Here is an 18,317-nt window from a genome sequence, read left to right on the forward strand (position 1 = left end):
AAGGGGAAGGAAAGAGTGTTTTGAGCAGAGAAAACAACATGACTGAAGGTCTCTAGGCTCATGAACACCTGGCTTTTTTAAGTAATGGGATTGTGAAATAAGTTTAATATTACTGGAGTACAAAGGCAGGGGAACAGCAGATTTGAGGTTAAGAACCAATGAGGGGCAAGATAATGAAGGGTACTACAGCCCTTGTAGTTAAGACTTTATCCTGAGGGCACTGGAAAATGACCAAAGGGTTTTAAGTGGGTCAGGAACACCATCAATATGTGTTTTAGAAAAAATTATTCTGGCTTAACAGGAACGAAACAGAAAATATTAGGGGGGAAAAACACTAATGAGACTGATTAAAAGGCTGCTACAATAAATAGTCCTGAGATGATGGTAAGCTAGGCTACAAAATAGGGACAGGGAAGCAAATGGCTGTGAGCTCTTTTTTATAGGTAGAAACAACAGGATTTGGTGACTGATTTGGATGTGTGAATTGAGGGAGAGGAGTAGTTCTGGAAACCAGAGAATAGCACCATTCAATGAGATGGAGAACACAGGAGCAAGAAGAGGCCAGTCTAGCGATTTGGAGAAAAATGTTACATTCCAGACATTTTGAAGTTAAAGTGCTTTGTGAGACATCAGAACAGCAGTGTCCATTAGGCTCTTATCCAAATATCAGGTAACAAAAAAGTGAGTGGTGGAAGCAAAGGGTAGAGTAGAAGCAGCAAGGAAAGTGGTTAGAGCATAGGTTTTGAAGACAGAGCCTGAGGGTTCAAGTTCAATTTACAAGTGTGTTTTGACCTCAGGCAAAAAACTTAAATCTGGTTTTTTTACCTGTAATGTATAAATAATGAACTGAATCTACCTCATAGGTTTTTGTGTAGTTTAATTAAAATACATGTGGAAATATAAACACCAAATTAAGGATAGTAGATACATTTGAGTAGCTAGGAAGGGATGGTAGGAAGGTTTTAAGATCCAATACGAATGCATAGGGATTGTTGACTATGGGTAATTTTTTAATAAATCAAAGATAACAAAATGTTAAGACTTAAAGTCTGGTGGTACTACATGAATGTTTATTATTTTCTGTACTTTTCTAATATTTTACAGGAAGAAATAGAAAAAAGCATATATACAGTACATAGCACTCAACAATGTTAGCTAATATTACCGCTGTTATGTAACATTTATGAAAATGTCAGACCCATAGTAGGTACGCAAATACTACAGGTGAGGATAGTGGGCTGCTTAATGTTCCCAATCTCTCCCTATATTGATCTTCATATACTCTTGGAATTTTTTTCTAGTGGGCGCCTGGGTGGCTCAGTTAAGCCTCCGACTCCCGGTTTCAGGTCAGGTCATGATCTCACCTTTTGTGAGTCTGAGCCTTGCATGAGGCTCTGCACTGTCTGCAGAGCCTGCTTGAGAATCAATCAATCTCTCTCTCTCTGCCCCTCTCCTGCTCATTCTAGGTCTCTCTCAAAATAAATAAACCTTAAAAAAATTCTTAAAGATTTTTTTCTAAAACACAGATATCAGATTTAGCATGTTTAATAGTTAACAGCTTTGAAGCTACACAAACCTAGGTTTGAATCTTTTAGTTTCTCTTATTCTCAGCTTCCCAATTTGTAAAATTTGATCACACTAACACCTTCTACTTCACATGGCCGCCCAAAGGATTAAGTGTCACAAACCAAAACATAATGTCACATTTAGAGTAAGCAAACATTCGATTGGTACTGAATTAATTAATTTAAGAAGTGCAAGATGAATACAGATTTACATAAAGGTAAAAAGCAACTCAGCAAATATGAAACTTGTGAATCTGAACTCTAATTCAATATTCTGCTTTCACAGGATATATTTCACTAGGTATTCAAATTAGCTATGAGAAGACACATAAAAGCTTCAAGCAAGTGCAATACCATGCATGTACTGCCTTAACAGTATTAAACCCCAACACATCTCAATTTTTGTGTCTATTTTTACAAATGTTGCTGATATTTTTCCACTAGGCAAAGCCTAGAACCTCAAAGTCATTACCTTATTTTAATCTACCAACAAACATATTAGTAGTTGTTATCTTACTTTACAAAGAAGAAGGCAGAGTCACTGAAGTTAAGTAGCTTGCCCATAGATACAAACCCAGATATACATCACTCCAAAAGTAATGCTCATTCCACCTCAGGTGACTAGCAAGAATACCACTACAAAGCACCAAGTAATCTGGATGATTGTATTTGAAGTCTGAAAGATCAACCCTATCACCCATCAAAGATAGTACTATCTTCCTGCCAAGACTAATCCATTTGCAGGTTCAGTACTTACACATTCTGAGGACTGTCTAGTCCTTACGGACTGATCACCCTGTTGCTGGGCTGAACCAGCCACTTGTTGGGCATTTACGAGGTTGCGGACCAACTGGGCTGCTAAGAGAAGACATCAGAAAGAAAATCAACAGATAATGAAAACAGCAGAGAAATGACAATCAATAAACTCCCTTTCTCTGTTAAAGAGTCTCAAATCTTAGATTTGTACTTTTAAACTATGATTATGCATGTGAAGGACTTGTAACAACATTTTTGTTAAAGTCATTTTTCAATCTTGTAAATCACTAAAAAAATATGCTGTGGAGGACGCCTGGGTGGCTCAGCTGATTAAGCTTCCGACTCTTGATTTCGGTTCAGGTCATGATGAGGTTCATGAGTTCGAGTCCCACATCAGGCTCCGTGCTGACAGCACAGAGCCTACTTGGGATTCTTTATCTCCCTCTCTGTCCCTCTCCCAAGTGTACACGTGTGCATGCACACACTCTTCTGTCTCAAAAATAAATAAACTTAAAAAAAAAACTGGGAATAGAAAGGACAAAAAGACAAATACTGCTTTTCTAAAGGAGACAATATATTTCAGAAAATACCTTCTGCAGGGCGCCTGGGTGGCTCAGTCAGTTAAGCAACCAACTCTTGCTTTCAGCTCAGATCATGATCTCACGTTGTGAGAGCAAGCCCTGAGTCTGTCTCCACCCTGGGCATGGAGCCTGCTTAAGATATTCTCTCTTCCTCTCCCTGCTCATGCACACATATACTATCTCTCTTTCAAAACAATAAATACATTAAAAATGTTATCAACACAAATGACCTTATTTCTACCAGAAACTACTTTTGGCTTGTTCTATTTACCAGCCACACTGCTATTCCTCTGACGGGCCAGCTTGACCTCTGGGCACTCCCTTCGTACATGTCCAGCATCTCCACATATGAAGCATCTGAGGTCTCTGGGGTCTCTAAACTCTCGAGTGTCATGGAGGTCTCGGGGATCAAGAAGGTCTCGGGAGTCTTTCTCCTCTTCATTCCCATCCTTCTCTTCTTCACTGTCTTTCTTCTTTAGTCTAAACAGTAAACTGCTGATACCAATAATGTGGGGCTAGGGACTTGTAAACTGAGTGAATCACAGAACAAACTAAACTATACAAGTCTCACAATAAAGGGATTAACATGCTCATGGTTTCATGCATCTTTTTTAAGGCAAAAGAACTCATATTTAAAGCACATCTACTCATATGGCAGCAACTGGGTATTCTAGTAGTTTTATAATACATTATCAAATTAGAAAAAATTTTTAGTATTGAATTTTAATCTTATAACAATCAAACAGAGGCTGGTATTTATTAACTCCATTTTACAGAATAAGAAGTAGATGCTTAGAGAAAGCATCTTCTCATTTAACAATCAGTAAATAGCACTGATGCAACCTAGGAGTTCATTCTGTCTGATAAGCTCTAAGATCTTTATATTAGGCAGGACTTGATTCCTACAGAAGGGATTTTCTTGGCCTACTAAATACAGGAAAGTATATTTCATAAATATATCCTCAGGGGGTAGAGAGAATAAATATTCCTCAAAATATGTATTATATAGGTATACCTCACAGTAGATACCTCAAACATTTAGTTAATTATATATTATAATTATTGGTTTGCATTACTGTGAGGTGAGAACCCCATGTCTCTTTTTTTTCTTGACTCCTAGCACAGTTTCCAATAAAGAAGGTATCAATAAATCCTTCTTCAATTTAAAAAAAAAGAAAGAAACACAAAGCCACAATGAATTAATGAATAAATGAACAAACGAGTATTTTAAGATACCATTGCACCACAAATAAATCTCACTCTATTAACAAAATTCCACTCCAATATACATTTACCCAACGTCCAATTTAAGCCCTGAACTTTCTCACTTAAACATATATGAACACAGTTATAGCTACAATTGGCCTCACATTTATTTTCCCTGTAATGTCAACATATAATCATTTTGCCAACCTTCTCCTTTTAGGGCAGTCTTTCATGTAGTGGCCTATTTTTCCACACACACGACAGCATCGATCATTGGGAGCCAGTTCTCCATCTGTTAATACTCTGGAATCAAAGAAGTACTCCTAGGGAGAAAATAAAAGTTTGCTAGAAAAAAACTATGAATTTTGGAATCCAAATGGAAATAAGACCAAGATGTAAAAGTGGTTTTAAAAAAAGGGAATAGCCACTTGGGTGGCTCAGTCAGTAAAGCATCTGACTCTTTTTTTTTTTTTTTTTTAATTTTTTTTTCAACGTTTATTTTTGGGACAGAGAGAGACAGAGCATGAACGGGGGAGGGGCAGAGAGAGAGGGAGACACAGAATCGGAAACAGGCTCCAGGCTCTGAGCCATCAGCCCAGAGCCTGACGCGGGGCTCAAACTCACGGACCGCGAGATCGTGACCTGGCTGAAGTCGGACGCTTAACCGACTGCGCCACCCAGGCGCCCCAAGCATCCGACTCTTGATCTTGGGTCAGGTCATGATCTCATGGTCGTGAGATCAAGCCCTGTATCAGGCTCTATACTGACAGTGCTTGGGATTCTCTCTAGTTCTCTGCCTCTCCCCTACACACACACACACACTCTCTCTCTCTCTCTCTCTCTCAAAATAAATAAACTTTAAAAAAGGAAATAAATATCAACAAATATTTCACGATAACTAAAATCATGATACGAAAATAAGATTAAAAATTATCATCAATATCACAGCTGCAAACAGTACTAATCACTTTATATCCACATTATTTCCTCATTCATTTGTGGCATCTTTCCATAATTTTTTTTTTTTTATTAAAAAAAAATTTTTTTTTCAACGTTTATTTATTTTTGGGGCAGAGAGAGACAGAGCATGAACGGGGGAGGGGCAGAAAGAGAGGGAGACACAGAATCGGAAACAGGCTCCAGGCTCTGAGTCATCGGCCCAGAGCCCGACACGGGGCTCGAACCCACGGACCGCGAGATCGTGACCTGGCTGAAGTCGGACGCTTAACCGACTGTGCCACCCAGGCGCCCCTTTCCATAATATTTCAATAAAGTAGATAGTATTTTCCAAATTTATTTTTGAGAGAGCACAAGTGGAGGAAGGACAGAGAGAGGGACAGAGGATCTGAAGCGGGATCTGCACTGACAGGCTGACAGCAGTGAGCCTGACGTGGTGCTTGAACTCATGAACTGCGGGATGATGACCTGAACCAAAGTCAGGAGTTCAACTGACTAAGCCACCCAGGTGTCCCTAAAATAGATACTATTTTAATCCTCATTTTATAGATGAGGAAATGGAGGTTCAGAGAGTTCAAGTCATTTGCCCAAAGTAAAAAAAGCTGGTAAGTAAGCAGGATTTAAAGCTAAGTCTGTCTGACTACAAATCTCATATTTTCTGCCTTACCAGGCTACTTCTAGAAAAAAAACCCATGCTCTTTACAAAAAGCTCTATGTAAATAAAGCAATCCTCTGGTTTATTTAAAATATGATTGGATTTTCTTATAACATCTCAAGAACATGTAACATTTATTATGCAAGCAGGGTATACCTAAAGAGAAGGTAGAGAACCAATACGAAGCAAGTCATTTTCCCAAATCATTTTTCCTTCATCCTAGCACCTGGCTTATTCTAAGCTTTAGCTCAGTTTTGTTTTTCAATATCACAAAGACTAATATGTCCTAACAGTACCCACATCTCTGGAAGGCAAGAGAATATGTCCATACAGCAATCTTCAAACCTATCTAAAGTCAGATATAAAAGAGACACACTTACTAGGATGGCTATCATAAAAAGAAAATGGATGTGGATGAAATGGAACCCACATATATTGCTAGTGGGAATATAAAATAACACAGCTACTTTAAAAAAGTTTGGCAGCAGGGCGCCTGGGTAGTGCTCAGTCAGTTGAGCGTCCGACTTTGGCTCAGGTCATGACCTCATGGTTCACGAGTTCGAGCCCCGCGTCGGGCTCTGTGCTGACAGCTCAGAACCTGGAGCCTGTTTCAGATTCTGTGTCTCCCTCTCTCTCTGACCCTCCCCTGCTCATACTCTGTCTCTCTCTTTCAAAAATAAATAAAACATTAAAAAAAAAAGTTTTGCAGCACCTCAGGAAGTTAAAAATAAATTTATCAAAATGACCCAGCAATTCTGTTAGATATATAACCAAAAGAAAACATACATCCGCATGAAAATTTGTGCACAAATATTCACAGCATTACTCATAATATCCAAGAAGTAGAAACAACTCAAATGTCCAACACAGGTGATGAATAAATAAAATCTGATATATCCATATAATGGAATACCATTCAACCATAAAAAGGAATGAAGTACTGATACATGAACAAACCCTGAGAACATTAGCCCAAATGAAAGAAGCCAGTCACAAAAGGCTCCACATATGATTCCATTCATACAAAATGTCCACACAGTCAAATCTACAGAGACAAAAAAAACAGATTGATGGTTTTGAGGGGTAGGAGTAAAAACAGGAGTGGGGATAGGGGTTTCCTTGAGAGAAAAACAAAATGTTCTAAATTGGATTGGGTGAAGGCTGCACAATCCCGTGAATAAACTATAAACCAGTGAATTAACTGTTCACTGTATATCAGTGAATTATAGAGTATATGAATTATATCAATAAAGCTGCATTTTAAAAAACAGATAAAAGAATTCTTCACAGTTATTATTGATGAAACCAATGTCCCTAATTAAAATCTTCATCATCATATTTTCTTCCAAGACAAAATGAAAGCCTATGTCAGTTCACCCAGTTGCTTAATGCAGAAACCTAGGAATCATCCTGAACTTGGTCTCCTTCACCCATCACCTTTAATTAATCACCAGTTGTAACCACTTTATTCTTGAATCTCTAATCCACGTTGCTCCATTCCCCCATCCCAGTTAAGGTGGCTTACACCTGAGGGTCAGCAAACTTCTCCTGTAACAGCGAGTAAATATTTTAGGTGTTGTGACAAAATTGAAGGTATTATGTACCTTCTCTCTTAACAAGAGAGAAAGCAAATTTCCACTAAATTTTTATTGAAGAATTTCAAAATATACTACTACTAATAACGGAGTTTTTTTGTTTTTTTTGTAATAGAAGTTTACTAATTGAAGAAAGTAATTCTTTCTGGGGGAGACATTTTGCCTGAGGTTCAAAATTAGTGTTCCCTATCATTAAAATCAATAGTAAATGCTCATCTCTTAATGCTAATCTGTAATTATGTTTTATGTATTTCATCTTTGAAAATGTTTTTCACAGATGAAGAGACTAAAGATTCAAGGTAAAGGGACTAACAAATGGAACTAGAATGCAAATGAAGGACTAGTCTCTGATAAAGAAAATGTATCTGTGGGGCACCTGGATGGCTCAGTCAGTTGAATGTCCGACTTCAGCTCAGGTCATGACCTCATGGTTGGTTGAGTTCAAGCCCCATATAGGGCTTGCTGCTATCATAACAGAGCCCCTCTGTTCCCCTCTCTCTCTGCCCCTCCCGTTTGTGCTCTCTCTCTCTCAAAAATAAATGAACATTTAAAAAAAATGTATCTGCAGATGCAGGCAGATTTATAGATTTACAGAAACTTGAAGGAATATTGGTCTGATACTATCTTTGTCTCTGAGGGAAAACTTCTAAGCATAAGAAGGGCAGAGGTGAAAGGGTGGACAAAACACAACAGGTATTGAATTTTGAGTAAAATAAGACCTGAATTAGTTTTTATCAAATAGGAGATATAGATAACTAAAGAAATGTAATAAGAGGAGCACCTGGGTGGCTCAGTTAAGTGTCTAACTTTTGGTTTCGGATCAGTTCATGATCTCATGTAATGGGATCGAGCCCCGCATCAGGCTCTGCACTACCATTGCAGAGCCTGCTTGGGATTATCCATCCTTCTCTCTCTGACCCTCCCTCTGTCTCAAAATAAATAAATATACTTTAAAAAAAAATGTAGGGGCGCCTGGATGGTTCAGTTGGTTAAATGTCCAACTTTGGCTCAGGTCGTGATCTTGCAGTCTGTGAGTTCAAGCTGTGCATCGGGCTCTGTGCTAACAGCTCAGAGCCTAGAGCCTGCCTTGGATTCTGTGTTTCCCTCTCTCTCTGTCCCTTCCTTGCTCATGCTCTGTCACTCTCTCTCTCTCAAAAATAAATAAACATTAAAAAAAAATTTTTTTTAATGTAGTAAGAATGTCACATGGTACCGAAAGTCTAATTTAGGCCAGTAAACATTAATTTATAGTTGTACTATATAAATAAAACCACCTAGCTTTATGACTTTTTTCCATAGTGCTTAGCTGCCCAAGCACAGACAGATGGTGGATGAGTGAATTCATGTAAGGCTGAACACATAAGGGTGCAAAAGAAAGGAAGGCCTGGGTAGCTCAGTCAGTTGAGCATTCAACTCTTGCTTTTGGCTCAGGTCATGATTCCAGGTTTGGGACTGAGCCCCATGTCAGGCTCTTCCCTGAGCATGGAGCCTGCTTGAGATTCTCTCTCTCCTTCTACCCCTCTTCCCTTGCCTGTGCTCTCTCTCTCTTAACAAAACAAAACAAAAAAATAAACAAAAACAAAGAAAAAAGGTGCAAAAGAGGACAATGGTGCAAAGGAATTGAAAATGTAGGCCACATTGGGGCACCTAGGTGGCTCAGTCAACTGAGTGTCCAACTCTTGATTTTGGCTCAGGTCATGATCCCAGGGTTGTGGGATTGAGCCCTATGTCAGGCTCTTCCCTGAGCATGGAGCCTGCTTGAGATTCTCTCTCTCCCCCATGCTTGCACATGCTTTCTCTTGCTCTCTCAAATAAAAAAACAAATTTTTTTAATTAATGAAAGTATATGGCACAGTACTGTCAACAATAGCCAAACTATGGAGAAAGCCCAAATGTCCATCAACTGATGAATAGGTAAAGATGTGTGTGTGTGGGGGGGAGGGGGGGTGTGTATACACACACACGCACATACATACATACAATGGAATATTACTCAGCCATCAAAATGAATGAAATCTTGCCATATGTAATGTGGATGGAGCTAGAATGCATTATGCAAAGTGAAATAAGTCAGAGAAAGACAAATACCATATGATTTCACCCATACATGGAATTTAAGAAACAGAACAGATGAACATATAAAAATGGGGGGAGAGGAGAAAGGGAAACAAACCATAAGAGACTCTTAATAATAAAGAAACTGAGGGTTGATGGAGGAAGGTGGGTGAGAAATGGGCTAGATGGGTGATGGATATTCAGGAGCGCACTTGTTGTGATAAGCATATGTAAGTGATGAATCACTAAATTCTACTCCTGAAACCAACATTTGCACTATATGTTAACTAAAATTTAAGTTAAAAAAAAAAAAAGGAAAAATAAAGAAAGTATATGCAAGAGAACAGACCAGGAAATCTAACTTGAATAGGAAGAAAAATGAAGACAGAAGATAGCTGACAGAATGGGAGAAAATGGGTCAGTATAGTAGAGGACCTGATGGTGTAGAATAGTTGAAGTGGGAATACATAAGTGAAAAAGATGAATAGAAAATATACTTGTCTTCATTTTCATTAGTGTAAGAATGAAACACATCTATTTTGTATACTTATAAGCCTTGTCAGTACATAGCAATCAGTACAAGTAGGAATTCAATAAATATGCATTGAAAGAATAAATTTTACTATGGCAAGTATAAGCATGAAAGACTATTTAACAAGGGTATTTTTTAATAGCATCAGTTGTAACACTGATATAATGAAAACAATCTAAATGCCTGTCAAAGGAGAACAGACTAGAATACACAAGCCATAGAATACTATATATTAACTTTAAAAAGGAAAAATTCGATCAAAAAATGGTTAGCCAACTCATAGGCCCAGACTTCTGATAGGCCCCAAACCGATATTTGACTTTTATACCAAATGATATTCAAGACCAAAGACTGATATCTGTTAGAACTGCTTATAACATACTGAGTTATTATGAGTTACTAAAATCTTATATTCATAGACTAAAGTTAGCACATTTCCAGTTTACTAAGTATTCTAATTTAATATTCTACTAAAAAGTCTGACAACATGAAACTGCTGGGTTCTATGGAACACATGCATGTATATATATGTATATACACACACTAATAATTGGAATTCCCACAATTTTCAGGTAAAATGTTTTATAAGTGCATCATCAGATTTGTTCTGATCTGACTGTGCTCTTTACTTATTGCTATTTTAATGAGTATGTTAGTAAAATTATTGTTGGATTTTCCGTTTGTTTGACATTTTTATTCTTATACAACTTTTGTGTCATTTCAAATTTTACTGTTATTTTATTTCTTTCCATTATAATTATTATCACCCCCCAAAAGGTAGGAAAAAAAATGCTCCAAGGGAATAAAGCTCTAGACTTTTCTATTTTTCTTACCCTACATCCCAAAAAAAGAGAGTGGAAATTGTACTGAACAAGATTGAGGATATTAATTAGGCAATAGTAGAGACACAGTTTCTTCTCTCTTGAGATTGCTTCTCTTGGAAGTTTCTGTGAAACTTAGACCTCCTCCCATTAGAAAGCAAGCAAAAATACAGAATGAGACCAAGAAGAATGGGAAACACTATGCCACCCAGTTCAGGTAAAAGGAATCCTCTCAGTTCCATGCCATCAAATTCAGCTTACCAGGGCTACACCAAAATTAGGGCAGAAGCCTCAGCAAACAATAAAGTATTTCTTTGGTGCTGTCCTCTCTGTTTGTATTTTCATTTAGATTTCAAGGGATAAGGGGCACCTAGGTAGCTCAGTGAGTTAAGCACCCAACCCCTGATTTCGGCTCAGGTCATGATCTCAAGGTTTGTGAGATCGAGCCCTGAGTTAGGCTCTGCACTGACAGTGGCAGAGCCTGCTTAGGACACTCTCTCTCTCTCCTTCTCTCTCTGTCCCTCCCCTGTTCTCTCTCTCTCAAAATAAATATATAAACATTAAAAAAAAAAGACTTCTAGAGATGGAAGAGGAGCAGTAGGCAACAATTCAAATTTAGGATTTAAAGGGGCACCTGGGTGGCTCAGTCGGTTAAGCATCCAACTTTGGTTCAGGTCATGAGATCATAGGTTCGTGAGTTCAAGCCCCATATCAGGCTCTGTGCTGACAGCTTGGAGCCTGGAGCCTGTTTCAGAATCTGTATCTCCCTCTCTCTCCACCCCTCCTCCATTCGAGCATTCTCTCTCCTTCTCTCGCTCGCTCAAAGATAAACATTAAAAAAGGTGTTTTTAAAACACATTTAAAAAAAAATTCAAACTTTAAGGATACTGACTCTTGAATATCTACCCTCACTCATTCAACAAATGCTTATCTGATACATCCTATGTGCCAGGCACTACGATAGGTACTAGAGGTATGACGGTGAAGAGACCTGTCTTCATGGAGCTACAGTCTAATGAGGAAGACAAAATTTAACAGATTAACAAACACACAACATTTAGCAAATAGGTATCTCATTATGGACTATGACAAGTGCAATAAAAAAACAATACAGGGAGCTTATAATCATCTCTTTCCCCTATTCCTAACACCAACTTGAAAACAGGATAAGGCTTCCTGTATTACAAAGAACAGTTCTTATAAGAAAAAATATTCAGAATTCAAATTATGTAAACTTACAGCTTCTCTGCCAATGAGTGGATAAAAGGGGGTACCAAAAAGTTTCCTTCCATTGATAAATGCCTTCATGATAAAATTGGTCACTATTGAAAAAAGAAGAAAATAATAAAGATGCAGACCTTAATGTATAAGAGAGCTTTAAAAACAGGAGATTTCTATATTTCAAACTTACTTTTCCTAGAAACTCCAGCACCAAGGTTATGATTCAAGTCAAAAGGATCTAAAAAAGAAATATTTATTTTTTAATTAAAAATTATGTTCACTATAACATAAACTTAGGAGCCATAACTAGAGTCTAATACTATATAACTCAGACCATTCAAATCAGCAAATTATTCTTTTAAAAATTATAGATTAAAAGAGGAAGAATCTTCCGAATTCTAATGTGTTTTAGAATTTCCTTCCCAAATGAAACTCTAGCTTTTTGTTTTATTTTGTTCCTCAGGTAATATCAGTTAAATGATTACCTTCAATTGCAATGCATTTGGATGTCCACTGTTTCTCAAAAGTTGTCAACAGCTTTTTCTGCCGAATGCTAATTACATATTCCTTGAAATCAAACTCTTCAGTATAGAAGCGAAGCAGTCCCAACCAAAGCTCTCCTAACGTTTCTGTATTCTTTCCAAGTGAAGGTAAACGCTTTTTCTATAAGTGAGAACAAAGAGAGAGAGATGTCAATACCCACCCAAAATATGGACCTCAAGTAAAATTATTAAATTATTCAAATCCTAACATGTATCAGTGAGCATTCTGTAACATAAAGGTTACGAAAAAATTACCAGCTCTTCTGTTTTATCAAAGAAAAATGCATTCCATCCATCAACCATTCGCTGTGGAATCTGTTTTCCATCAAAGATCTGCAAAAACAATTTTATTATCAGATTTCAAGTCATCCAACCCAAAAGCCTAAGTATTCTCAAATCATTTCAGAATGTAGCTATAAAAGACACATTAAAATACTCTTCCAAAAGGAACATGTCAGGATAGTATAATTTGATGCCAAGTTTTTAATGAATAAAATGTATCTGGAAGGTCAAAGCATGAGACTCTCCAAATTGACACATTTGATGTTATCTATTTGGCCTGTCCAAACACATCCAGCCAAAAAATAAGGAAGTAAAACTAAAGAAAAAAACAATGAAAACCAAATTTTCATCAAAGGATCATAGATGCAGAAACACATAATACCTATTGATATGTACACCCAAAAGAAATCAATGGAACTGATTGTTTTGGGGAAGGGGTCTAGTACTTTTAATCAGTTATCTGTGTCAGATGAAGCTGAAAAGTCCCTGGGCATTGATTTCTTTAGAGAGAAAATTAGGTAGATTTCCCTGACATCTTCATAAAAACTGTAAAATCTTCATGATAAAAAATTTTTTTTTATGTTTATATATTTCTGAGACAGAAAGAAACGGAGCATGAGTGGGGGAGGGACAGAGACAGAGGGAGACACAGAATCCGAAGCAGGCTCCAGGCTCTGGGCTGTCAGCACAGAGCCCAATGTGGGGTTTGAACCCACAAACCACAAGATCATGACCTGAGCCTAAGTCGGACGCCCAACTGACTGAGCCACCCAGGTGCCCCTGATATTTTTTTTAAACATGTTTTTTTTTAAGGTTTTATTTTATTTTTGAGACAGACAGAGACAGCACAAGTAGGGGAGGGGCAGAGAGAGAGAGGGAGACAGAGAATCCCAAACAGGCTCCACACTGCCAGCACAGAGCCTGATGCAGCGCTTGAACTCACAAACTGTGAGATCATGACCTGAGCTGAAACAAAGGGTCCAACACTTAACTGACTGAGCCACCCATGTGCCCCCAAAAGCTTCATGATTAATTATGCATAATAATTCACTGTCCCGACCAAGGAGAGGAAGGGGGCAGTGAGTAATGCTACTTTACTAGAAGAAAAGTATCCCATGAGATTTTTTTAAAAAAAAAGATGCAATAAAGTAGAAAGTTGCAATAGGTTCACAGTCAGCAGACTTCATTTCTAGTCTTAGTCCTGCCAAGTAGTGATTCTGGATAAGACAATTATCCTCTTAAACCCTTAGGTATTCTCAATGAAAATTAGAGATTAGATTAATTAGGTCAGTTGTCTCCTTTTTTCTTTTCCTCTTAAGCTGTAGAAACTTCTCCTAAAATGCAACCTTCCTAGGAGCTTAATAGGTAAAACAGATAAAAAGCAGAGGTACTCTGATAGAAGCCTGAGTACAGGAAACATACCCCATTTTTCTTTATCTCACTTCTCACATGTACACTAATGAGTCCCCAGAGCTTACCAGAAAATACTCCAAAACCATCAGATAAGGTGGTCCTCCCTCATCACCCCTTCCATTTTAGATGGTATAGTGATTTACAAAATTAACATGTCTGGCCCACCTAATCTCACTCTCAGCTTTATGTTCCTTGTAGGCAAAAACTGTAACTTTCCACTGGAGCCAAAATTCCTACTACATCACAGCCTGTCATATAGAGAATACTTAATACATGTTTGTTGAATGAATATATTTACTCTGAAAGCATGTTCATAAAGTGATTAAGTTTCCAGAAACTTAAGCTAATAAGTTGCTTTTTATTTATATGTAACTTAAATACAGTTACCACTTATCTACCATAAATTCTGACACTTCATAAAACAAACAACGGAGAGCCTGGCAATTACAGATACTGGTATCTAAAACAAAAGATATGGGATCTTGCCCTGAAAAAAGAAATGAAGGCTTCAAAGGAGCCAAAGTGTAATATTTTACCCTTATAGATTATTTTACCCTTATGGATACTATTATAGATATTACATGGAAAATAATACAAGCTACCACTTTAGACCTTGATTCTTTTTGATATAATTCTTATTTCTGAGTAACCACCATGATCCAAACTCAACTATGTTGGCTGATTAACACAGGAAGTGGACCCTGGGGGGTGAGCCTTGGAAGGTGTTTAATCACTGATTTGCCAATTTTTTTTATGAGCTCTCATATTCCATTTTCTAACTTTCCACTCTTTCAGCCCTTAGAAAAAGCATTAATTCTATCCTCCCTTTCTCTTACACACGCACACACTTACTCTTTCCATTTCTCTCTTCTCTTTCTCTCTCTCAACACCATCATTTTCTATTCAAGCACTCAGTACTCCCTCTAAAACTTCATGACACATCTCAATCATATTTGTACAAGGAGTGACCCTGTATGTTTTCCATATTTACTTTTATATTTAATTGTAGTATTTTAGTATCTACTGCTATATTTAATTTTTGTTTGAGAGAGAGAGAGAGAGAGAGAGAGAGAGAGAGAGAGAACGAGCAGGGAAGGGGCAGAGAAAGAGGGAGACACAGATTCCAAAGCAGGTTCCAGGCTCTGAGCTGCCAGCACAGAGCCCGACGTGGGGATTCAAACTCACCAGCCATGAGATCATGACCTGAGCCAAAGTCGGATGCTTAACCAACTGAGCCACCCAGGTGCCCCTCTACTACTGCTATATTTAAATTGCAATTTTTTTACACATAACATAATGATATGTTATGTGTACACATAACAAATACACACAACAAATGATTATGATGTAAATTTTATAAGTGTACAGTTCAGTGGCATTAAGCACACTCACATTGTTGTACACCATCACCATCATCCACCCACAGAATTCTTTTCATGAAACACTGAAAAGAAATGAAACACTGAAACTATTAAACAATAATTCCCTCTTCCTCTCTCTCCTAGCCCCTGAAAACCACCATTCCACTTTCCATCTCTTTGGATTTGACTACCTCACTTAAGTGGAATCACACAATATTTCTCCGACTGTTTTATCTTACTTAACATACTGCCCTCAAAATTCATCCATTCAATGGCAATTTTTAAGCTGATATAAGCTAAGAAAACATAGTGGTTCATAGTATCAAGTGTGAAAACACTCCCTAATTCTTTTTTAGCATTTTTATATGAAAATGTACTTTACTTACGATGATTTTCTAGAATACAGCAAAACCATTCTCTTAGGAAAGCTCCTTCTGACCTACATAACTTTGTACTGTTAACCATGAAAAATACACTTAGTAGAACATTACTTATACCCAGTCACTTCAAGTCTAGGTTCAATTACAAATGGAGTCAAAGATCATCATCTTCATTAAACATATCCTTACCCTTAAAAGTTGATCAATGCCAAAGACCAATACTTAAATGATGCCAAGAATGGACAATGGGGTCCCATATGACAAGCAAAAATGCCAGAAGCAAAATCCATATATCATCAGTTCATATGTATCACAAAGCCCCCCACAATCAGAGCTCATTATGATGGAAAACATTCCATGGACTGCCTCTCATTTCATCAAGCACTGTTATGCAGATAATGGGAGAGTTCTTGAAGTTGGCTACTATAGTCCTGCCTACATTTTCCCAGTAATAATATTTAAAAATCTGCTAATGATGATGATGATAATAAAACATGCACCATTTAGCACCTACTATATGCAAAAGCATCCGATTTCTCTGTACCTTATATCAATACTGAAATAATACTACTACATTATTACTGTTGATGAAACTCAGACTAGTGGCCGTTAGGCAACTTTTTGAAAGCCACAATGTCAGAATTAGGATTCAGATCAGGTATCTCTGGCTCCAAAATCATGCGCCTGCTCTTTCCATTATATAGTGCTACCTTAGTGGTATCTCATTCATGGGTAATGTAATTACACAACACAGACAAACCACCATGAAAACAAATTTTGTGTTCCATTTTAGTCATGGTATTCTGTCGAAGTCATAGCAAATCATAGTAAATGGCTGCTATGGTATTCCTGGGCAATAATGCATTTAAGATCCCCAAATTTAAAGCCGTTAACAATGGACTAATACAGAGAATGATCCTGGCCTTGTCAGGCCTCATTAATTCATGATAAATTTTAAGCATCCTACTGTGAACAACTTTGTCAAAAACCACATCATTCAACATAAATTCAGCAACTTAAAATTTTCTGCCAAGAAAGGATATTTGAAATTTTTGATTCCTTTCCATTGTTATCTTAAAAAGGGGCAAGGAAATGCTGCTATAAGCACATGACATTCATTAGAACTTTTTAAAATTTACTAGGGCTATCTGACATTCACCATTTGGCTTGCTTATTGTGTGATTTTCTTTTCTGCCATGATTATCGGTTTATGTGAAGTCAGAATATGTGAACTGCCAAGCAATTCTAACTGATTCTTCTCTTTATGTGAAAATAAACACTTTCCTAAGAAATTAGAACTGGATTCCCCTAATGCTTGCAAATACACATTGTGCCAAGAATGAGGAGGAAAAGACAGATGATTAAGAAATCCCTTAAATCTATAACAGAGTATAAATTGGCTACAAAAAGAGAATCCTTAAGTCACCAAATCTGAATGAAAAGGAGTACAATCTGTTTCTTCTGATGTACACTCTTACACTTACTGCAATTAACATACCCTTACAGAGATGAGGAAGAATTTCCTTGGGTTTTCTCTCAACAAAAATTCACAAAGTTGACCAAAGTATACACAAGAATATACCAAACCTCATTGCCAGGCAGGGGAAGGGAGAATACTATGGAGAGAAGAAACTTTATATTTGCATCTGAGATGATATAATGTATGAGTTCATCGATGGCTACAAGACTTTCATAATCATCTGCAATACTCTAATACTATGAAATACAAAACTGTTGCAAAAGATATTTAATAGTTCTGTTCATCTATTATTCTTTTGGTAGTCTATATTCTCCCATAATGAATTTTGCAAAAAAGTTCATTATATGATTATAACATTAAAGGAAGAAGAAAACTCAGAATTGTCCATGCTGGAAAAATTCCTTCATGATCTCATAAACTACACAAGATCTACTATGTGTAGATCAATTTTCACAAGAAACTCCTTTACACTTTAAAAACCTACCTCTTGTAGAACTGGGATAACAGGTGGTTTTCTCTGCTGCAGAAAGTACAGCACCATAAGGATATAAGCATATGAAGATAAACTTCCCCTGGAAGCATCTCCAATGTCACATCGCTAAAGAAACAGAAATATTATTGAACATAAAACTTCAGAATCTTATTCCATGCAGAAGTACTGACTACATGAAGACACTATTTTTTTAACCCATCAAAATGTCAAATATCCAAAAGCTAACAACAAACTATTATGAGGATGGGCAAACAGGCCCTCTTGTACATTACAGATGGCAGTATAAATTAGCATAAAATCTATGAAGAATAATTTGGCAATATCAAAATTACAAAAGTATATCTTACTTAACCTAGCAATTCTGTTCTAAGGATTTATCCTGCAAAAACACCAAAAAACATGTGAAATAACTTAAATTTTTT

The 18,317-nt window shown here is 37.1% G+C and overlaps 1 protein-coding gene across 19 annotated transcripts in view; it reads right to left on the reverse strand.

The window, feature by feature from the left end:
• TUT4 (terminal uridylyl transferase 4) overlaps nucleotides 1-18,317 on the reverse strand; it is a 152,743-nt gene that overhangs the window by 23,863 nt on the left and 110,563 nt on the right. For 14 of the 19 annotated variants that reach the window (XM_045035822.1, XM_045035819.1, XM_045035831.1 and 11 more), the window contains 8 exons: nucleotides 17,887-18,000; nucleotides 12,742-12,819; nucleotides 12,430-12,607; nucleotides 12,135-12,182; nucleotides 11,963-12,045; nucleotides 4,316-4,431; nucleotides 3,174-3,397; nucleotides 2,323-2,423 (listed from right to left, as the gene is read on the reverse strand). In XM_045035822.1, coding sequence (XP_044891757.1) covers nucleotides 2,323-2,423; nucleotides 3,174-3,397; nucleotides 4,316-4,431; nucleotides 11,963-12,045; nucleotides 12,135-12,182; nucleotides 12,430-12,607; nucleotides 12,742-12,819; nucleotides 17,887-18,000 — 942 coding nt within the window. The remainder of the gene's footprint in view (nucleotides 1-2,322; nucleotides 2,424-3,173; nucleotides 3,398-4,315; nucleotides 4,432-11,962; nucleotides 12,046-12,134; nucleotides 12,183-12,429; nucleotides 12,608-12,741; nucleotides 12,820-17,886; nucleotides 18,001-18,317) is intronic. The other 5 variants (XM_045035825.1, XM_045035832.1, XM_045035829.1 and 2 more) reach the window with 2 other exon arrangements.

This window comes from Felis catus, chromosome C1, assembly GCF_018350175.1.
Source record: "Felis catus isolate Fca126 chromosome C1, F.catus_Fca126_mat1.0, whole genome shotgun sequence".
NCBI lineage: Eukaryota > Metazoa > Chordata > Mammalia > Carnivora > Felidae > Felis > Felis catus.